The following is a 23,244-nucleotide window of genomic DNA, read 5'->3' as shown; positions in this document are numbered from 1 at the left end:
GCGGGGGGGCAGGGAAGGGACAAGAACTTTCACTGTTACACATTTCCATTTGGTTTATTTTAGAAGCAAATATTATATTGGTACTTAGACTGACACCTAATAAAGAAAAAAAGGAGGAAGTTTATAAGACCACAAAGGTGAAGGCAGTCTAAATGCTTCCCAGTGAGGAAGTGGTTAAGTGAATTAGGATACAGGCACGGATGGCTTGTTGTGCCCACAGACAGACAGACAGACAACTATTTTCAAACATTTTAAAACCGAGGCCTAAATTAGAAACACACTTTACATTAAAACCTGGTTTTCACATGCATTCAAATATGTACCTCAGAAACCAATAATCACAAGCAACTCTTTAATTCCTGCAAGGCACTCGTATTTTTTACTTGCTCTTTTTAACTTTTAAAATCCTGTTCCAGACCCAGTAAATTGCTTTCATGACTGACTAATAAGCCACAATCATGGTTTAAAAAATACTGATATTGGCCCGGTGCAGTGGCTCATGCCTGTAATCCCAGCAGTTTGCGAGGATAAGGTGGGTGGATCACTTTAGGTCAGGAGTTCAAGACCAGTCTGGCCAACATGGTGAGACCCCATCTCTACCACAAGTACAAAAAAATTAGCTGGGTATGGTGGCAGGTGCCTATAATCCCAGCTACTCGGGAGGCTGAAGCAGGAGAATTGCTTGAACCCGGGAGGCAGAGGTTGCAGTGAGCCGAGATCGTGCCACTGCACTCCAGCCTGGGTGACAGTGAGACGCCGTCTCAAAACAAAAACAAAAACTGATATTATGTGTATTTTAAGATAATTTAAAAAATACTGACAAAATTCTACAAGCATCAACATAGAAAATCTCCAGGATTTTTTCTTAAAAAAAAAAAAAGCAAGATGGAGACCAAGATGCATAATACGATTATATTTAAAAATTAAGTGTGTGAGGCCAGATGCAGTGGCTCATGCTTCTATTCCCAGCACTTTGGGAGGCCAAGGTGAGTGGATCAGTTGAGGTCAGGAGTTCGAGATCCGCATGGGCAATGTGGTGAAACCCCACTACTAAAAATACAAAAAATTAGCCAGGTATAGTGATGCACACCTCTAATCTCAGCTACTTGGGAGGCTGAGGCATGAGAATCATTTGAACCAGAGGCAGAAGTTGCAGTGAGCTGAGATTGCACCACTGCTCTCCAGCCTGGGTGACAGAGCAAGACTCTGTCTTAAAAAAAAAAAATTACCCTGTCTTCAAAAAAAAAAGTTGTGTGTTTCTGTTTTGTTTTTGTTCGGAGGTACTTGTGAATTTTTTGAAGATTTTTGTCTTTCTACAATGGGTACATATTACAAATGCAATTTGGAAAACTTAAAAAAAAACAAGGGGTGTAAGGAGAGGCCACCCCAAGATGGATCTTAGCCACCAGGTCCCACCTGTTCCCGCCTCCTTCAGGACATACCTGAGGGCCTGATCCAGGTGCTGCAGGGTCCCACGAAGGGCCCCGGCTTATCAAGAAACCTGAAGAGACAGAAGCACATGTGAAATGTCTTTTAGGGAAAGAAGAGCAACCTTTTAAAACAGATTGCCTAAGATATATACACAGTCCACTCTGCCATCCAGGGTAGTTATGTTCCTAAAGTTGCTGTGAACACTGAATCAACCAATCCACTACCATTGCTCCCAGGGGAAACAGCACTGGCTTCCTGCAAGCCTCTGCTCACACCATTTTCATCAGCCGATCGATACTTGTTTTGTGTATGTTTCTGTTGAAAGACATCTTATGTAATAGGTATTCTTGATTCATTAGCATTGAACTCTATTTTAATCTGGGATCTTTAAGACAGAGAAGATCCCTTCAATGATGAGGGAAGATCTAAGATAGAAATAAAGATTTTATTACTTACAGGTCCTGGGGGCACACAGCACACCCAAAGGAGACACACACACACGCACACACATGCACACTGGTCAGGGAGCTCGTGGCTACATAAGGGACCAATGTGTGGTATCCAGACATTTCAAGGGGACTTTAATTGGTGGGTACAAAGCAAGCAGGCTTGAGTTCTAGGAGATCACGCTGTGCCTGAAAGGGGGGTCACTGTGGCATCTGCACAGTCCACATGGGGTGTGGATGCCAGCAGGGCCATCAAGTAGGCTGCCTGTGGCTGTCCCATAAAGAGAGACATGGTCCCCAGGAGGCGGCTGCATAAGGGAGATAACTGGGTCAACCACACAGAGGAACTGGGAGGAGGTGGAAAACTGGTAACTATGCTGAGGGTGACCGAGACCTGCTTCTGGCATGAGAAAGTCCAACTTACATTCAAATGAATGCCAAGGCAACATAAAATGGCAAGAGTTCCCCACAAACTCATGGCCTAGAGCACCGTAGCTCATGCCTGAACAAAGCTGATAAAACACACGAATTATTAACCATCTCAGGCTTCGGGACATCAGACAGCGCTTCAGCACTACGCTAGGTGGTTGTTTTATTTTTTATTTTTTGTAGAGACGGGGTCTCACTATGTTGCTCAGGCTGGTCTGATCCTCCTGTCTCTGCCTCCCAAAGTGTGAGATTACAGGTGTGAGCCACCACACCTGGCTGAGGCCATTTTAAATGGCATAATCACTGACAAAAGCATAAAAACAGGAAAAAATGTAGCATTAACTAAACAGTGAAAAGAACACTGGCGTATAGTATGAGGGCTGAAACAGGGCAGCAGAATGCTGACTGGCTCCACCCTAGGCTGGGAACACATGTGTCAGGGGATTAAAATTTTTCTCCACATTATGTGTCTGCAAGAGCTCATGAAAGAATTCCAAGAATTGATTTGGGGTTGCAAATACTTTTAGTGAGTAGGAGAATTCATACATATGGACTCTGAATAATCAAGACTGACTGTATATGTACACACACACACGTGCATGCACACGCACCCTTCTTTAGCTGTTCAAGAAAAATCCTGATTCGCCTACTGCCTTTGCTCCATCCTCCAGGCCCAGCCCCTCCACTTTTCTGCCTGGTCCATCGGGCCAGCTCCCACCACCTGCCCAGTCACTGGGCTCCGACCTTGCTTTCGCCATCCCCAGCTCCACCCTCCTGCTCAACTCTCTCTGCCCCATGTCCTCCTATGTCCCACGGATCCGGGCCCAACTCAGGCATCATCCTTTCTCCTTTGACCTCAGGTCCTCCCTGGCCTCCTGTGCATCCCCACGTGGTACCAGATGTTCTCTTTACACCTGTCCCTGCCCCTCCCTGCTCACAGCCCACCCTCCCTCCGTGGTTCCCCAGCACACATGGCCACCTGGCCACCCCTCTGGCTCTGTCTCCCCACTCCCTCCTCCCATCGCATGTCCCAGCCGCACCAAAGGACTTCTAGTCCCACCAGGCCACACATTCCTGCACATTTCTGCCTCTGCACCTATCGCTCTCGCTGCCTGGGCGGTCTTCCCCTCTGAGCTCTGGCAGATGGCTGTTCTCCCTTTCAGATATAGCTCAAGGGCTTGGCCTCCTAGAAAGTCTTCCCCAGACCCCTCCAGGCAGAGGAACTCCATCCCTCCCGGGCTTGTGTGTAGATCCCAGCTGTCCTATGGCAGCCATCAACATTCATGCACAAGAAGGGCCAGTTGTGCCATCACCAGGACGTTGTGCACCGCACAGCAACGCTGCTGCTGCCGAGTGCCACGGGCTCTCCCTGAACAGCTGGGAGGCCTAACGGTGGAACCAAAGCTGGCTCTTGTTTGTGCTTTGCCCAGCAAAGGGCCTGGAATGCCAGAAAGACTCAGGGACTTAAACTGCCTCTCCTCCTTCTTTTACTCATTCCTTCCATTGTGAACTACAACGTGCAAAAAATGAGTATCTGTTGAATGAATGGTAAAAGGCCACGTATATCAGTAAAATGTCCTCACAGAGGACACCTTGGGGAGGCAGGAAACGAACAGGTAGCAACGTTGCCTGCCTGTGGTCCCCTTGGTTACTGTATGGGCCAACAGACGCCGGGCTGGGGGTGAGAATAGGTGTCTGGGGGACAGTGTCAACATCACCAGCTTCTCTGGGGAGCATCTTCGTGCGCCCAGCCCTCTACGGTCATGGTCTGGAGTTGGGGCTGTGGAATTACCGTTATCCATGCTGATATCATTGATCTGAGATGATTACTATGACCTGTCTTATTCACCCTGCACCATGTTGGCAAGTGCAGACCCTCCCTGTGAACCAGTCACATTCATCGAAAGTCTCTTTAGATGGGGCGGGGGGGAGGGGGCGAAAAGGGTAATATGACTGCTCCTAAGAGTTAGGAAGTGGAGTGGGGAGAAGACTCAACCCAGGGGAGCCTCAGGGACCGGTTTCCCTGACAAGAGTGGAGTGCAGAGGCACCGTGGGCTGGTTCTAACCTGGGTGTCCAGCACAGCCACTGGCCTCAGGACCCAGGCCCTGAATGAATGAGTGGAGAGGGTTCAGATTCATGCTGTCCTGTCTGTCTCCCGCTTGGCTGCCAGGCCAGGCATCTCCCAGCTGAAAGTTTCCGGCAGCCAGCGGTGGGATCCTGTGCCTCCCCTCTGCTCCCACAGTGCCTGGGCCACCTCCACCCTCACCTGCAGCTCCTGCTTCCTGTCTGGGTCTCCTCACAGCCCTGGAACCCCCTATGCTGAGGCTGTGCCTGCCTGCCCTCTGTGTTCACACTGAAGCCTGGGCGGGCTCACACATTGACTCCTTAGTTGTTCTTTGTTCCACTACAATTTTTTTTTCCTTTTTTTTTTTTGGAGACAGGGTCTCACTCTGCTGCCCAGGTTGGAGTGCAGTGACACAATCACAGCTCACTGAAGCTCAACCTCCTTGGGTTCAAGTGATCCCTCCACTTCACCCTCCTGAGTAGCTGGGACTACAGGCATGTGCCACCACACCCAGTTAAATTTTTTGTAGAGATGGGGTCTTGCCATGTTGCCCAGGCTGGTCTCAAACTCCTGAGCTCAAGCAATCTGCCCACGTAAGCTTCCAAAGTGTTGGGATTACAGGCATGAACCACTGCGCCAGATCCGCTACTATTTCTTGGGCACCTAAAATGTGTGCTCTCTGTTGCACCCAGAGAAGAATATGTGTATGTCACAGGGAACTGGGACCCTCCACACCCTCAGTCTCCTACCTTGGGACTGTTAGTGAGAGAAGTGAACCCTCCCTCATGGAAGCTGCAGTGTTTTGGGGTCTCCTTGTGAGAGCAGCTCAGCCTTGTCTTGAGCTAACCCATTAGAGTGTGTGAGGGAGCGTTTCACTACCTTCACTCACACAGGGACATGGGCTCACTTGAGTGGGCTGCTCATTCTGTGACTCATTGTTTTCACCTGGCTTCATTTCAAAAGAAATCTTTGTCTCCCTACTGTGAGCAGAAAACCAGCACCATCTGCCAAAGCTAGAGAGTAAGTGTAAAAATAAGCTCCAAGAAAACGAGGGAATGGACGTGTGGTCTAGCGAGTGCTGAGGCTGGCTTCCCATGCAGAGGCTGCCTGCGGAAGTCCGGAAGCTGAAGGCCTGTCTCTCCCTCTTCTGCAGGCATGTTGGGGCAAATCAGCACCAAACTGTGACATCCTTCTTGTCACTGTTTCAAGCTTCATGGTCCTTCAGGGGGCAATTCACCTGTCACCGTCACTGTGGGACTTGCTCCGGACATTAGACCTGAAAGTGTGCTGCACATCCCCACCCCAAGAGTCCCACCAGTGGACACCCAGGACCTGGCCCCACGATCTCCATCAGTCTGACCTCTGAGATGCCACGTTTCACCCCTTAGCTCCTGTCTCGCCCACTAGGATGTGAGTTCCCTGAGGGCAGGGATTTTTGTCTTACTAACTGCTGTATCCCCAGTGCTTAGAATAGAGCCTAGCACATGGTAGGGTTCAGTATTTGTTGAGTGAAGGTAGGGTGGGTCCAGGCATCACCAATTCACCCTCACAAGCCTCCTACAAGAGGGAAGCAGCACGGAGGTGACAGGGGCTGTCTCTGGAGTTGAATGGCCTGGGCTTGAGCCCAGGAGCCCCTGCTTAGTAGCTGTGTGACCTGGGCTGATTACCTAAGCTCTCTGTGCCACAGATAATGAGAGCACGCAGCTCAAAGCAGTTGAGAGGATGCAGGGGAAGCACTGGGTGCAGTGCCCTGCACAGACAAGCATATGATAAATGTTAGCTTTGAAGAGTCAGTAGGAGGAAGTCAAAATGATAAGATACATCCCCTTGTCTGAAGGAGGATCAAATTCTGGGCATGGTGCCACTTACGCCAATTAAACACACACCCAAGAACATCATATAGTTTTTAAGGACACAGATGCACCTAGATAAAAACATTTAGGAGTATTCAGAAGTAGTGAACTAGCTATGTAGCTAAAGTTAAAAACATAGCATTGAGTGAAAGAAGGCAAGAAACAGCATGAGGTTTAGAGCATAGTACCATTTATACAAATTAAACACACATACCACCATATATAGTTCAAGGACACAGACACGTCTGTACAAAATTGATTTAGAAGCAGGAATCAGAAGCAGTAAACTCGATCCACATGTAGGGATAGGGTTAAAGCTGGAGAGAGCTAGAGACAGATGAGATGCAGAGCAAAACATCACTTATGCAAATCACACACAGCACCACTTCCAGCATGCAATTTTGAAGGTACAAATACATCTAAGTGAACACATCAGGAGAACACACAGTAAGTGTTCTTAAGAGGCTGTCCATGGTTGAGAGAAGGAAGTTGGGAGATACAAAGGGAGTTAAATGAGAGTCTTCACATGAGGGAAGGACTGGGAAGGACTTCACGGCACACTAAGGACTGGGAAGTATGAGGGACTCGATGCTGTTCTCATTGGAGAGATCACCTTGTTCCCACTCTATACACTTTCCCAGATAATCTCATCCTCTCCTGGGGCTTTAGCTGACAGTTCCTGAGATACTTCTGGGGTCTGAGTCTCCTTTTAGACTTCATTCCTGCACTTCAGATGTAGATGGCCAGGTGCCTCCCAGATGAGTCAGGCAACTTTTTTTTTTTTTTTCTTCTGAGAGTCTTACTCTGTCACCCAGGCTGGAGTGTAGTGGCATGATCTCAGCTCACTGCAACCTCCACCTCCCGGGTTCAAGCAATTCTCTTGCCTCAGCCTCTCAAGTAGCTGGGATTACAGGCACCCGCCATCATGCCCAGTGAATTTTTGTATTTTTAGTAGAGATGGGGTTTCACCATGTTGGCCAGGCTGGTCTTGAACTCCTGACCTCAGGTGGTCCGCCTGCCTCGGCCTCCCAGAGTGTTGGGATTACAGGCATGAGTCACTTTGCTCAGCCTGGGCAACTCTTACTCATGTCTAAAGGGCACGCATAGGGCCAGCTACCCACTGTCCTTGGTGCTGAACCTAAACCCCTGGCGCTTCCCTTTTGCGTCCAGTGGCCCGCTGTCCCTGGTGCTGAACCCACACCCCTAGTACTTTCCTTTTGTGTCCAGCGGCTTGCTGTCCTTGGTGCTGAACACAAACAGTGCCTCCTTTTTGTGCCCAACGACCCACTGTCCCTGCTGCTGAACCCACACCCCTGGTGCTTCCTTTTTGTGCCCAGCGACCCGCTGTCCATGGTGCTGAACCCTCATGCCTAGCACTTCCCTTTAGGTCCAGCTACATGCTGCCCTTGGTGCTGAACACACATCCTAGTGCCTTCCTTTTGGGCCCAGCTGCTCGCTGTCCCTAGTGCTGAACACACACTCCTAGTGCTAGTCCTTTGTGTCCAGCTGCTCAATGCCCTTAGTGTTCAATCTCACCCCAGAAATTCCCCATATGTTCCGCTATACACTGTCTTTGGTGCTGAGTGTTTAAACCAGCACTAGTAGGACCTGGTCATTTACATACAGAGGTGAAGGCACTGATCTGGCAGTGTGGACACTGGGTGGCTGGAACTACCTCTGCTCAGGCAGGGCCCGGGCCTATCCTGCTCAGGTTGCCGGCATGTTTGTGATGAAGTGAGTCATGGTGTACCACACACGATAAGCATTTTCTACGAGCCAGGCCCTTTGCTAAGTTTTGTGTGTACCTGACTCCCTTGAACCCTTCCACAGCCCTGTAAGGCGGGAGCCAGTAGGAGACCATCTCACGGAGTAGGACACTGAGGCTCGCAGACATTAACACCCCACAGTGGTGGAGCCAGAGTCCGAGCCCAGGCAGCGTGGCTAAGAAACCCCTGCCTTACCTGCTGTGTGGACAGTATATACCTGTGCAGCACAGGCCTGTGTAGCTCAGAGGACTTCAGCTCCACTGGATGCTACCTCCCTTTCCCTCCTGCTCCCTGTTGGGCTCTGGGTTTCTGCCCATTTGTAGGGGTTCTGGGCCAGTGCTGGCTTCTGCTGACCCCCAGACTCACTTCTGTTTTTGCTTCATGATGTCCTCAGTGTTGGGAAGGCAGTTTGTCCATGGCAGAAACCCGTAGAGCCACTTCAGCATGCAGTAGCCCAAGCTCTGGAGGTCGCTGCGGCGGGAGGGCCCTGGGGAGGGAGGGGTAGAGGTGGTGGCTCAGTCTGACTGCTCCACTAACTGATGGGTCCACCCTTTTCCTTCCCCCGACTGACTCAACCATGCACTCACACATGCAGCCTTCCAGCCATATAGGCTGTTTCCTCTGCTCATTCACTTTCATGAGTAGGCAGAAGTCGACTCTCATTCTCATTCTCTCTCACTCAACCATCCCCTCAGCCCCTTTCACCAGCTCACCCTCATCCACTCTTCTTTCATTCATGCATTCATTCAATGAATCCTCAGTGCCTGTGTGCCAGGCACTAGCTCACGCTCTGAAAACCCAAACCAGGATCTTGTCAAGTCCCAGCCCATGACAGCCTAGTGAGGAAACAGCTATAGCATGGGACTACCTGAGTGACAAAGGACACAGAACAGAGCACACGAGAGCCCAGAAGGATGGGCACCAAATCCAGCCTCAGTGGGGAAGAGCAGGGAAGACTCTGACAGTTTATTTTCCTTATGCTTCCTGAGCCACTTAATTTAGACAATGCTTTGTGTAAGCACTCAACAAGTACTACTTGTCCATGCTGACTTTCCATCACCTGATGCTGGAGGCAAGGGTGCCATCCCTGCCCTGGGGGAGCTCAGTCTGGTGGGAGAACGTGGCAGGCATGTGGATGGCCAAAATATAAAGGGATATGAGAAAGAGGGGCTCAAGAAATCTGCCCCAGGCTCTCTTCCCTCTCTCCACACTTTCAGTGGATGATCCTATCCTCTCCCAGGGCTTCGGCTGATTAACTCCTGAGATACTGCAGAGCCTCTGTGCAGAGTTCCCTCCCACAGTTCAGACGTGGTTGCCAACCACCTCCTCAACAGCCCCTCCTGGATGACTCCTAGGCAACTCTCATCTTCTAAGTCCTCACCAGATCCTAAATCCCAACCTCTGGAACTCAGGGCTCCCCAGTGCCCAGCCACCCGCTGTCCTCGGTGCTGAAGACGGCGGCCGGGGCGCTGTCCGTGGTTCTGACCCCCGTCCTGGCGCCCTTAGTGCCTGTCCTGTCTGGCCACCTGCTGTCTCTGGCTGTGAACTTCCAGAGCTGCCCTTGTATGAGAAGCGGGTCTCCATGGTCCCAAACCCTTCCCTGGCTTCGTACCACATCCCCTGTGCAGGTCCATGCTAATGAACTCAAGGTCCCCCTCGTGAGGGCTCCTGCTGCCTTCCACGTAGGCCACGTGTTTGCCACTTGGGCAATAGCGGAAGGCGAAGCCATAGCCTGCCAAGGTCACCTGTGGACACAGGGAAAAGCCATACAAATTGGAGGTTAGGAGTGCAGAAGTCAGAGATTTCCACTATATATGCAACTGAAAACAACCATTCTATCAAAGACGACATTTTCCACTTACAAAACTAAGCCATGCTCACAGTAAAAATGAGATGAAGTAAAAAGACCCCAAACCAGCCATCCATATTTCCTCCCAGCCCCCAAAACCCACTGCCCAGAAATAACCACTAGTAACAGTTTCTTGTGCATCGTTCCAAATTGTTTTCTTTAACCAGGTAAACGTATGTGGATTAGGCAGGGGCTCTTGTTTTCCAGAAGCCTCACACCAGACCTCCCATTGGGCACCAGCACTTAACATTTTAATAGTGGTTTTGGGGTATTATTATTACTTTTTTATTTTTATTTTTTTGAGACGGAGTTTCGCTCTTGTTATCCAGGCTGGAGTGCAATGGCGCGATCTCGGCTCAACGCAACCTCCGTCTCCTGGGTTCAAGCAATTCTCCTGCCTCAGCCTCCCGAGTAGCTGGGACTACAGGAGTGCGCCACTATGCCCAGCTAATTTTTGTATTTTTTAGTAGAGACGGGGTTTCACCATGTTGACCAGGATGGTCTCGATCTCTTGACCTCGTGATCCACCTGTCTTGGCCTCGCAAAGCGCTGGATTATAGGTGTGAGCCACCGCGCCCGGCCTGGTTTTGGGGTATTAACTCTGAAGCCAGATGGTCTGAGTCCAAATGCCAGCTCAGCCTGCTGGTGGTGATACAACCTTGGGCAAGCTACACCACTTCTCTCTGCTATGATTTCCCCATTTGTAAAATGATAATAGTAACAGTCCCCAACTCCAAGGGTTCTTATGAAGCTTAACTGATTTTAAAACAAAAATTAAGTGCTTTTCTGCTTGATACACAAAGTTAACCACATCTTCTTTTAAAAATATTTATTTACTTATTTATTCTGAGAGGGTTTCACTCTGTCACCCAGGCTGAAGTGCAGTGACACGATCACGACTTGCTGCAGCCTCCTAGGCTCCAGTGATCCTCCCACCTCAGCCTCTCAAGTAGCTGGGACTACACGCACGCACCATCATGCTCAGTTAATTCTTTGTATTTTGTGTAAAGATGGGGATTTGCCCTGTTGCCCAGGCTGGTCTTGAACTCCTGGGCTCAAGTGATCCTCCTGCCTTGGGCTCCCAAAGTGTTGTGATTACAGGCGTGAGCCACTGTGCCCAGTCCATGTCTTCTTTTCAGTGGCTGCATCTTATTCCACTGTATGGATATGGACAGCTGTTGGTTTTGTCTGTGTAAGACCTATACATGCTCTGTTTTTCTCTGTTCATAGTTTGTGACATTAATTTTTTTTTTTTTTTTTTAACATTCTGAGACAGGGTCTCACTCAGTCACGCAGGTTGGAGTGTAGTGGCATGATCACAGCTCACTGCAGCCTCAATCTTCTGGGTTCAGGTGATACTCGTACCTCAGCCTCCTGAGTAGCTGAAACCACAGGTGTGTGTCACTACACCCGGAAAGGTGGTTATTATTTTTATTTTGTAGAGACAAGGTTTCCTTATGTATCCCAGGCTGGTCTCAAACTCCTGGGCTCAAGTGATCCTTTCACTTTGGCCTCCCAAAGTGGTGGAATTACAGGTGTGAGCCATTAGGCCTGGCCATGATGGTCATTTTGATGTGGCAACTTGACTGGGTCATGGGGTGCCCAGACATTTGGCCAAACCCTATTCTGGGTGTGTCTATGAGGTGTTTTGGATGAGACGAACATTTGGGTTTGTAGACTGAGTAAGGCAGATTACTCTCCTTAATGTGGATAGGTCTCATTCAATCAACTCAAGATGCAAACAGAACAAAAAGCTAAGTAACCAGAAGTTCCTCCTCCCCGACTGCCTGAGCTAGGACATTGCTCTTTTTCTGCCTTTGGACTTGAACTGAAATAAAAGCTCTTCTTGGGTTTCAAGCCTGCTGGCATTTGGACTGGAACTTAACACCACTCGCTCTCCTAGGTCTCCGGATTGAAAACTGAAGATCTCAGGACTGCCTAGCTTCCATCCAATTCCTTACAATAAATCTCTCTCTCCACCCACACACACGCGCACACACAACCCCTGCTGGTTCTGTTTCTCTGAAGATTCCTAACACGTAGTTCCAGGATTTTCCTCTGGGATTGCCTCTCCCCAACTCTCAGTCCATGCAGTTCAGATCTGTTTCTGCCAGGGCTGCTAGGCTTTGGGGATTTAAGCCTAATTTGTTGGTGGCAATTTTGTCACCATGAGGAACAAGTCTGCCTGACAACGAGCAGTGCAGAAGCAAGAGGAGCCCAGAGATGGAAGAGCTGGCTTCCCAATGACAGGGCTTGAGCTCCTGGATCCTGCCATGCCCAAGACAGTGCAGTCCTGGATTTCTCCATTCCATGGACTAATAAATTGCACACACTCCCTTTCGGTTTTTGGCTTAAGGCATGTTAAGATGGGTTTCTGTTATCTGCAACTGTAAAGAGTAATTAGAAGTTTGAATACTTTAAAATACTATTTAACCAGTATCCTACTTAAGGTATTTCCCATTTTACTATTACAACCAACATTGCCAGAAACATCTTGTACACATATCTTAGAACAATCCTATGAATATACAGATAGGACACGTTTCTAAGACAGAAACTGGTGGATCAAAAAACAGGTGCGTTTTGGCCAAGTGCTGTGGCTCATGCCTGTAATCCTAGCGCTTTTGGGAGGCTGAGGCAGGTAGATCACCTGAGGTCGGGAATTCGAGATGAGCCTGACCAACATGGAGAAACCCTGACTCTACTAAAAATACAAAATTAGCTGGGTGTGGTAGTGCAAGCCTGTAATCCCAGCTACTTGAGAGGCTGAGGCAGGAGAATCGCTTGAACCCAGGAGGCAGAGGTTGCGGTGAGCCGAGATCACGCACACTACTGCACTCCAGCCTGGATGACAAGAGTGAAACTGTGTCTCAAAACAAAAACAAAAACAAAAACAAAAACAAACAAAGGTGCATTTAAAATTTTGACTGTTATTGCCAAAGTGCCTTCCAAAAATGTTTCCCTATTCATGCTTCCAACAGTGTATGAAGAATTCCTACTTCCTTAAATCCTTATCAGCACGTAGTGCTGGTATGCAGCACGTATTACTATTATTCTTAATTCTGTCCATCTAAAGGGTGAAAAATAGCATCTTGTTTTAAGTTACATTTCTATGATTATTAAGGAGGTTGAGTATCTTTTCGTATATTTAGCTAAGTTTGTGGATTTCTTTTTTAATGAATTGCTTATCCTTTGCCCATTTTCCTACTCAATTGCTTATCTTTTATTTATTTGAAGGAACTCTTTATATATGATGCACAGCAATCCTTTGTCTATAATAAGCACTGTAAAATAAATAGAGATTTGGAGACAGATGGGAACCTGAGCCCAGAGACCTTCCAGAATGGGTAGGAGCTACTCTTACCTGACTCCGGTCCTCTGAATCCACAAAAATATTTTCAGCTGTCACATTTCCGTGAACATACTCATTCTCATGGAGGAACTCCAAGGCATCCAGCTGCAGGAAGAAGCAAGCCAGGTCTGCATGAACAGTACGACTAACAGAGAGGCTCTGGTGCAGACTGGGTCAGGGAAGCCCACTGTTAAGGACTGGGGTCATCCGGCACTGTGACTGAGGTTAAACCTGACTAAATCCTGGGCAGCATGAGGAGCCTGCTGTGATAGCACACTGAGCACACTTCTCATCAGGCTCTCAGAGAGTTCACCAGTCGAGCTAACTCGAGGCTTCCCATCTACTCCTGTATCTCTTAGCTGATGGCAAACTCAGGAGACGGAGAAGGGGTTAATGACCCTCTGCAAAAATGACTCAGCACTTGTGAATATCAAAGAGCTCTTCTCACCCGTTTTAGAGAGCAGGAAAAAATTTTGTTGACATTTGTAAATTTGTAATGATCTCCAGGTGTCCCATGGAGTTTTGGGGTGTGTGTGTATGTATGTGGTTTTTTTTTTTTGAGACAGGGTCTCACTCCTGTTGCCCAGGCTGGAGTGCAGTGGTGCAATCACTGCTCGATGTAGCCCCGATTTCCCAAGCTCAGTTGATCCTCCCACCTCAGCCTCCCGAGTAGCTGGGACTACAGGTACACACCACCACACCTGGCTAATTTTTTGTATTTTTAGTTGAGAGGGTGTTTTGCCATGTTGCCCAGGCTAGTCTTGAACTCCTGAGTTCAAGTGATCCACCTGCCTCATCCTCCCAAAGTGCTGGGATTACTGTGTGAGCAGCCGTGCCTGGCCAACTCTTCAACTGTGCCTGCTGCCCGAGTGCCAGCTATATTCCGATCATATCCCCAACCCTCTTTGACCCCTGGGCTCAACTGTCCACCACATTCTGCTTGTTTTCCTTCTACAGACTCTCCACCCTCATGGGCTGGGACCCCCCTCAGCTTTGTCCTCTCCCACATGGACCCTCGCTCATATTCTGCTCCCCATTCCAGTCCCTCCCCATATGCCCCCTGAGGGCCTTTCTGTACCCAGAGCTGACCCTGCCCTCCCCTAATCCCAGCACTCTGTGGTTCTCCAGTGCCCTCAAGACAGATCCCAGCCCCTCAGCCTGGTGTGTGAGGCCATGCGTGAGGTGGTCAGTGCCGACCTCTCCGCACCAACTCCATCTGCCCCACTGCAGGGCCATACTGCAGATACTGAACGTGAAGACTGTGGGGGCTCAGCATGTTGCTCCCTTGGCACGTCCAGCCCTCCAGCAATGTAAACTGGACTCTCTTATTCTCCATCACAGCAGACACCGCTTCCATTCAGAACACTTGTCATAGTTTGTGCAACTGTTTGATTTACTAGTGGCCTCTCCCACTAGACTGTAAGCTCCAACACACAGAAACCATGCTGCTCTCTGATCTGCAACCAGCCCCGGGGACAGTGTCTGGCACCCAGTAAGTGTTTGATGAATATTTAATGAGGATGAGTAAATGAACAAATGCCATATGCTCTCTCTTCCTCTCAAGCCTTACCCCAGCTGTATCCTTGGCTGGACCATCCTCTTCTCATCTATCCCCGCCTCCTCCACCCAGCACCTTGCTGTTTCCACTCATCCTGAGAGTCATGACTTAGAAACACCCTCTACCAGGAAGCCCATCTGAGCCTTCAGTTTGAGGCTGGGGTTCCCCCCAACACTCGTGGCCCCCCGAGGGCACTCCACAGGACCAACCACCCATCATCCTGGCTCTAACCGCCTGCCATGTCCGTCAGTGAGCCAGCCCCCAGCGTGCAGTGGAAGGAGGTGGGGGCTGGATGTGCCAATGACTAAACAGCCTGCCAAACTAGGGTCTCATGCACCCTCCCTGACGCAGGAGCTGAGCAACTTCTGGGTACGCACCAGCCGGTAGGCCACCTGCAGCACAGACCTCTCTGACAGCACATGCTTTGGGCTGACGTCCAGGGCCGACTGAAGGCTCCTTCCCAGGCTGGGTAACACCAAGAACCTGGAAGACACAAGCACCCCAGGAGGTGGGAGATGAGCTGAGGAGAGAGGAGTACACACTGCCAAGGATGGACTGCGGCGGGGGCTGCAAGGTCCTGGTCCAAGCTGAGATGAAAGGTTCTACTGGCTGGGCAGCAAACTGTCTCAAAACTACAAGAAGGCAGGAAGCAAAGAACTGGCCCACGGCTTCAGGGGTCCAACCATGCCTGGACACACAACAGGAAGAGGAGGAAAGGGGCTGGCGAGGCAAGCAGTGAGTGGAGCAGCTCACCTGTATTTGTCCTGGTGAACACCAAAACCCACGCAGGTGGGGATGGCCAGTAGCGGGGTCGAGTACAGCTTCTTCCACTTGTTGACTGCAGAAAACAGGGGCTCGAGGTTAGAACCCACTCGGTCCCAAGCCCATGGCAACAACAGCCTGTTCTCAGAGCAGAAGCACGGAGTGCCCAGACTGCCTCTGAGTCTCCTCATTGGAGGTGACAACACTGTGGGTGGGTGACAGTGGGAAGGAGATGGTGATGGGGCAGGCATGGGTGACCCATGAATGTCTGTAATCCAGGTCTGCAGGTGACGGGGTGAACATGGTGGCTCTGGAGGAAGCAAATACAAATCCAGAGTGCATGGAAAGGATAATGACAAGGTCACTTCCGAATTCACACATAGAGCTAACGAGATCAATACATGCCTAACCTAGCCATGACGTCACCAGAATGTGCCTCGGCCTGTCTTCCAGATCTCAGTGGAGTGGACGAGAACCAACGGCAAGCTGACACGAGTTTAACAGCTGGCTGTCCAGGGAAGGCAGTCTGATAGGTAGTATTTGCTCAATTCTTTTTTTTTTTTTTTTTTGAGACTGAATTTTGCTCTGTCACCCTGGCTGGGGTGCAATGGTGCAATCTCAGCTCACTGCAACCTCTGCCTCCTGGGTTTAAATGATTCTCCTGCCTCAGCCTCCCGAGCAGCTGGGATTACAGGCGTGCACCACCATGCCTGGCTAATTTTTTTGGTATTTTTAGTAAAGACGGGGTTTTGCCATGTTGGCCAGGCTGGTCTGGAACTCCTGACCTCAGGTGTTCAACCGCCTCAGCCTCCCGAAGTGCGGGGATTATAGGCATGAGCCACTGCGCCCACCCACATTTGCTAATTTCTGCAGTGTAAATACTCCTGCTATGGCCAACTCCAAGCTACCAACATGACATGACTGGAGGTGGGTGGGGGAGATGCACAGGGGAGGCCGTCACACAACGTTCTCACCCACAGAGACAACCGTGCACACAGCCTCGCTGGGGGAGGTAACAGGAAGTGTAGGGAAATAATCAGAAAGCGATGAGTTTCTGAGGGGTCATTACCTTTGTTTTTGAATATAATTTATTTGTAAGATTATATACTTTAATTTCTTCTTTTTTTTTTTTTTTTGAGACTGAGTCTCCATTGCCCAGGCTGGAGTGCAGTGGCATGAACTTGGCTCCCTGCAACCTCCGCTTCTCAGTGATTCTCCTGCCTCAGCCTCCCAAGTAGCTGAGGCACGTGACATGTACATGTACAGGCACCAGACATCATGCCTAATTTTTGTATTTTTATTAGAGATGGGGTTTCACCATGTTGGCCAGGATACTTTCAAACTCCTGACATCAGGTGATACACCCGCCTTAGCCTCCCAAAGTGCTGGGATTACAGGCATGAGCCACTGCACCCGGCCTGTATAATTTCTAATACTGGCTGTAACAACCAGCTTGCCATCTTCCTGAAAAATTAATTTCTTTTTTTTTTGAGACAGCGTCTGGCTCTGTTGCCCAGGTTGGAGTGCGGGTGGCACAATCACAGCTCACTGCAACCTCCACCTTCCAGGCTCAAGCAATCCTTCCACCTCAGCCTCTTGAGTAACTAGGATCACAGGCGCATGCCACTATACCTGGCTAATTTTTGTTATTTTCAGTAGAGATGGGGTTTTGTCATGTTGCTTAGGCTGGTCTCAAACTCCTGGGCTCAAGTGATCTGCCCGCCTTAGCCTCTCAAAGTGCCGGGATTATAGGCGTCAACCACCAGGCCCAGACTAAAAATTTAATACTTGGCTCCCAAGAGCTGGTGTGAGCCAGCCACAACACACACTGAGGCCTGAGGGGTGACAAGAGTCAGCTTATGAGTACAGATGGGAGCAAACCTGGGCCTTTATTCTGAACTCACCCTTCTCACACCTACAAGTAGAAGCCAGGTGCTGTGACCAAGCTGGCACCCCCCACTCTCCCCTCCTTGCCCAATTCCCTCACGTACCTTGCAGAGGCTTGGCGGCCCGCTGGAAGAAGTTCTGCTCATTGAACAAGCGCCCATCCTTGGCATCCTGGTGGGGGACAGGAGGGGCAGAAGGCTGTCACACTGAACTCTCAGACAAGGGCCCCCAATCCCCACTGGCCATTTATTACTCCAGGGTAATGCCCCTGATGACCAGGTTCCTCATCAAGTCCCCACATCAGAGCTAGATTCCTCAGGTGCTGCGCACAAACACATATCAAAGAAAAACAGGCAGCAGCAAGCTACCTCCCAGTACTCAGGTTCCTCTTCTTTCTTTTATGGTAAGAGCCACAGTGTTCCCTAGATCTTGGCCTTCAGCTTAAAAACTATGTTTCCCAGCCTCCTTTGCAGTGAGGAATGAACACATGACCAAGTTATGGCCAGTGGGGATGTGAGCCAAAGAAATGTGGGCAACGTCCAGGTTATGCCCTTAAAAGGCTGGGACAGCTCTTCCTTTCCTCTTCTGTTCCAGTTGACTGTAACGCAGATGTGATAGTGGGAGCTGAAGCAGCCACTTCAGCCCAAAAGATGGAGGTTACGCATTGAAAATGTTGGTGCAACAAGTAAAAGGAAACTGGGCCCCTTGTTTATGAAACCATCGTATCAGCCCTGGAAAACTGCCCCCGACTTTTAAGTGAAAAAGCAATAAGGTATTAATTAAGCCATTATTAATATTGGGTATTTGTTAAAAATAACACCAAATAGCCAGGTATGGTGGCTCATGCCTGTAATCCCAGTACTTTGGGAGGCCAAGGCATGTAGCTTGCTTGAGGTCAGGAGTTCTAGACTAGTCTGGCCAACATGGCGAAACCCCATCTCTACTAAAAATACAAAAACTAGCCAGGCGTTGTGGTACACGCCTGTAATCCCAGCTACTTGGGAGGCTGAGGCAGGAGAATCACTTGAACCTGGGAGGCAGAGGTGATGTTACACCTCCAGCCTGGGTGACAGAGCACGACTTTGTCTCAAAAAAAAAAAGCACCAAGTATTTTAACTAAATACAACTAGTGCAGCTGGATTCTTAAGAGTACAGAGTCAAACAGATCTCGGTTCAAATTCCAGCTCTGCTATTCATTAATTCATTCTTCCTACAAAGCCTCCATTATATGCTATTAATCTGGGCATTGGGGATATAGCAGTGAACAAAGCAACACGCATGCTGGGTGCACCCGGGCAAGTGACTGAGTCTCCATTTCCTCATCTGTTCAATGGGAACATGATAGCCATCCCATAGGCTTGTTGAGAGAATTCAATGACATAGTAAACATATACACAGAGACAGGCACACACCCACCCACCAAAAGGCTTGGTGCAGTGGCTCATGCCTGTAATCCCAGCACTTTGGGAGGATTGCTTGAGCCCAGGAGTTCCAGACCAAGCTGGGCAACATAGGAAGACCCCATCTCTACCAAAAAAAAAAAAAAAAAAAATTAGCTGGGTGTGAAGGTGCATGCCTGTGGTCCCAGCTACTTGGGAGGCTGAAATGGAAGGATCACTTGAACCCAGGAGGGCGAGGCTGCAGTGAGCCTTGATTGCACTACTGCACTTCAGCCTGAGGGAGAGAGAGAGAGACCCTGTCTCAAAACAAACAAAAACCCAACAGAATTAACTGACATGGTGCTTGTGACACTCGGCCCAGGGACTGTCACATAACAGGTTCTCAATAAGCAGGTGGTGCTACTGGTCATCAGTGGGCCTGGCTCTCTGCCCAGCTCCTCCTCTTCTTGTCCTTCCTTTTCTCTTTTTGCCTCCTGGAGTCCTCCCCGTGATGCCGGCAAAGCTTGTAGTATGGACTGGGTAAACGTGAGCAACGTGGGCACAGCCTTGTAGGCGCTGAGCAATCTCACGTGGTGTATTCATGCTTGCCTCACTCCCCCAAGGGGACAGCTCCTTCAGGGCAGGAATTGGGTCTGACCCATCTCTGATGTCCCTAGCACTCAGTTCACAGGAAGCTGCTGGAAAGGCTTGGTGAATGAATGAATAAATGAATGGATGAACAACACTGGGCATTCAGCCCGACCTTTTGAATGTTTCAGAACAGAGCTGCCTTCCCAGTGGATGGGGAGAGTCAATGTCCTCTGGTCGGCCCAGTACTCTGTGCTCCCTCCCAGCATGTACCACTTTCTGATGGGACTGGGGCATGGCATCCCCTCAGACTGGGAGCTTCTCCAGGGCTGTGCCTGGGGCCAACTCATCATCACCCAGTTTTGAGCCACAGGAAATGCTGATGAGGTCAGATGGACAAACAGAGAGCAAGGCTGTATCTCTAGGATGATAAGTATAATCACAGTAATAACAGGCGCAGCGGCTCACGCCTGTGATCCCAGCACTTTGGGAGGCTGGGCGGGTGTATCACCTGAGGTTAGGAGTTCAAGACTAGCCTGCCCAACATGGTGAAACCACGTCTCTAATAAAAATACAAAAATTAGACAGGTGTGGTGGCAGGTGCCTGTAATCCCAGCTACTTGGGAGGCTGAGGCACGAGAACCACTTGAACCCGGGTGACAGAGGTAGTAGTTAGCCGAGATCGTGCCATTGCACTCCAGCCTGGGCAACGATTGTGAAACTCTGTCTCAAAAAAAAAAAAGAAAAGAAAAAGAAAAAACAACAGGAACAGCTCAGGCTGATGGGGTATGTACTGTGCCAGGCACACCTGGACCACGCAGAGAAGCGTTAAATGGGACACGGCAGCTGCCCCGCTGAGAGGACTCAATGAAGCAGTGCTTGTGGAACTCTTAGCCTGGCTCAGGCAACGCCAGGCTCCCAAAGCAGGTGTTCCCCATCATTAGTGAGCCGGGCTCCACAGCCCACGCTGGGACCCACTCTCATGGCCTCCATCTAGGGCGGAGGGACAGCAACTAACCCAGCTGTCCCCGGTTTTCTGGGGTGTGACAATTCGAATAAAAAGAAGAAAATAAAAGTCGCCTGTAATCCCAGCACCCAGGGACAATGGCGGGGCTGCGAATCGCGACAATGCCCTTCTGTTGGGCACCTACTCTGTGCGGAAGGCGTGACTCCCCCTCGTGGCCACTCTCCCTTTCTGTGCTTCTGTTTCCTTTTGGCCACCCCCAAGTGCACATATCCTGTCTGCTGAACCTCGTGCTCGGCACCCGATGTGTGTGATTTCACTGAATCCTCAGCGTAGGGACCCCATCTGATGGGTTCTCGTTGGACCCCACACCCAGCACGGTGATACACAGCAGGTGCTCGATATGTGCACACTATGAGGCCGGTGGTAGGCGGCAGATGAGGAAACCGAGCTCTGAGGGGGATGGGCTTGCCCAGGTTACAGAGCTGGGAAGTATCAGCCAGACTCAGGCGGATCCAAAGTTGGGTTTCCAACACCCTGGGGTGATGGAGCACTGAGGACCTGCCCTGCCCATGGTCTCAGTGCTCCTTGCAGGTGGGGACCCTGGCCCCTGGCCAATCTCTCCCATCTGAGAGAGGGGCTCAGAAGTCAAGGATGTGTTTGTGAAAGTCCCTCCCCTCTGAACTGCCCCCCAGGGTCACTTACCAGTTTGAGTGAGAACTTTTGCTTCTGGGGTCCTGAGTCACAGGCGAGGGCAGAGGTGGGTGCAGCTGTAGGGGAACAAACAAGTGAGCAAGGTTATAACCACAGGGAAGGTCAGGGTCATTGTCCCCAAACTTCCCAGCAATGAAAAGCAGCTCTAGTGCCCTAGTTTCAACAAGGTCAAGTGCACATGTGACAGATGAGAAGAGGAGAGAGGCCAAGAAACGCCATGACCTGCTGCTTCCTATTTTCAAACAAGCTTCTTCTTCCTCTTTTTTCTCTCTGTCACTATCCAGCCGTGCAGGAAAGGGCTAATACAGCAGGCCTGAGACTGCTCTCCTGGCAGGGTCTGGGAACCTGGATTCCAGGAGGGCTCCCAGAATCCCCTGACTGATGAGTGGCGCTTGCTGAGCCTAAACTGTTCATGCAATCACTGTGCTTTCTGTGCAACCCCTGCCTTCCTCTGGGGAACCTGGGATGTGGACACATGTCAGACAGAGAGGGCCACATGACCACTCCCCAAAAACAGCCCTGGGCCCTGAGTGTCTGAGGGGCTTCCTGGTGGACAGTTCCCATGTACTGTCGCAGCCTGTGGCTTGGGGAAATACCTGCATCTTAGGCAGAGTGACCTCATCCAAGGCCACATCCCAGGGTGACCCAGGTCCGATGACTGATTGAAGTGGACATAAAGGCCCGGCCGACTGGCCCAATGTGGACCCACGCTGAAGGACCACTTTTGCTCCAGAGCCCTGCAGGGTCGGCTTAGGCCATCACTGGGCTGCATCCCAGCCCCACCTCCCTGTCTGCCCTACCTGCTTCCTTACCCGCTCCCTGGGTTCTGATCCCTGAGGCAGCTCCCCATAAGCACCCTGCATGCTTGCCCCGCAACAGAGCTGCTCCAGGAGCCCTTGCTGTTCATTTACAGACCCACCCCCATCTCCAGGGCTGTGCTAAGTGTGGGCTTCACATGCATCGTCCCATCCGACAGATGAGAAGAGGACAGAGGCCAGGAAACGCCAGGCTGACCAGGGTTCAAATACCAGTCAGGGTGTGCGGGCGACAATGGCTCAGCTCATGGGCTTTGGGATTAGCTAGACCCAGGTGGAGCCAGCTCTGCCACTCCCTGGCTGCAGGGCCCTGGTGTTATGGGGGTATTTTAAGGCTGCTGCCTGTGGAGCAGTCCTGACGTCTGTCCTCCCTCCCCTCTGTGACTTTGGGCCTCCATTTGCGTGTCTGTAAGATGGGAGTGATAAGGTCCATCCTGAGGCTGGCTGCAAGAACTCAATGGGGAAGGGGCAGGAGTAAGAGCGGCAGCAGCCAAGTGTGCAGCAAGAGTCTGCATCCCCCTTCACGTCCGCTGCTCAGGGAAGCCACTCAGCCCGAGCCCAGCATGGAGCCTGGCACATCAGGACTGCTCCACAGGCAGTAGCCTTAAAATACCCCCATAACACCAGGGCCCCGCAGCCAGGGAGTGGCAGAACTGGCTCCACCTGGGTCTAGCTAATCCCAAAGCCCATGAGCTGAGCCATCGTCGCCCGCACACCCTGACTCATGCTGGTGTCCCTCCTTCCTCTGCTCTCATGGTGCCCACCCTCCCTTCAACATCAAGGCTGGTATCGTCAAGATGCTAAGCTAAGGGATAGGGAGGTGACAAAGTCACCCAGAAGCCGTCCTTGCCCTCAAGAAGCTCCAGCTGGAGCAGGGCTGGGAGCCGGCTCTATACGTTCAAGGCCAAGGGTGCTCTAAGCCCAGTGGGAGAGGGATCCGTTCCCGCCGTGGGGAAAGCTTTAGGGGGATCATGCTGGAGTGGGCTGTGACATCATGACCAAGCATCCGCCCCACTCTGGGACCCAGGAATAGAAACAATACCTGTCTCTCAGAGGTTCCATGAAGTCAGTGACAACACATACATACTTGGCACTTGGAGGCAGGCAGAAAAAGCTGACGATTTGATATAATTTTCCTGCACAGCTTTGCAGATTATAAAAAGCTTTTCTCTTTCACTTTTCTAACTGGCCCTGCTGCTGACAGTCCGGAAAGCTAGGTGGGGAATTTGCATTGTAGAGGGAACCAAGGGAGGCCAGACAGGGAACAGGGCTTGGCCAAGGGCCCCCGCAGAGACGGGCCACAAGCTCAGGTCTCTAGACTCTGTGATCTAGGGTGGCAGATCCAGGCTGCTGCTTGACAGAAACCTGACACCTGGAAAATCTCT

At 50.5% G+C, this 23,244-nt stretch overlaps 1 protein-coding gene across 2 annotated transcripts in view; it reads right to left on the bottom strand.

The window, feature by feature from the left end:
• The window catches only part of VRK3 (VRK serine/threonine kinase 3), a 48,810-nt gene that overhangs the window by 6,124 nt on the left and 19,442 nt on the right, over positions 1–23,244 (bottom strand). For both annotated transcript variants that reach the window (XM_064381021.1, XM_064381022.1), the window contains exons 6-13: positions 21,036–21,100; positions 17,504–17,570; positions 15,504–15,588; positions 15,128–15,233; positions 13,205–13,297; positions 9,604–9,736; positions 8,358–8,478; positions 1,443–1,501 (exon numbers count right to left, since the gene is read on the bottom strand). In XM_064381021.1, the coding sequence (XP_064237091.1) occupies positions 1,443–1,501; positions 8,358–8,478; positions 9,604–9,736; positions 13,205–13,297; positions 15,128–15,233; positions 15,504–15,588; positions 17,504–17,570; positions 21,036–21,100 (729 nt within the window). The remainder of the gene's footprint in view (positions 1–1,442; positions 1,502–8,357; positions 8,479–9,603; positions 9,737–13,204; positions 13,298–15,127; positions 15,234–15,503; positions 15,589–17,503; positions 17,571–21,035; positions 21,101–23,244) is intronic.

This window comes from Aotus nancymaae, unplaced genomic scaffold, assembly GCF_030222135.1.
Source record: "Aotus nancymaae isolate 86718 unplaced genomic scaffold, 86718_ANA_hifiasm-v0.15.2.pri h1tg000028l, whole genome shotgun sequence".
Classification (NCBI taxonomy): domain Eukaryota; kingdom Metazoa; phylum Chordata; class Mammalia; order Primates; family Aotidae; genus Aotus; species Aotus nancymaae.
Note: the sequence above shows the minus strand (reverse complement) of the source record. Positions and strands in the feature narration are given on the sequence as shown.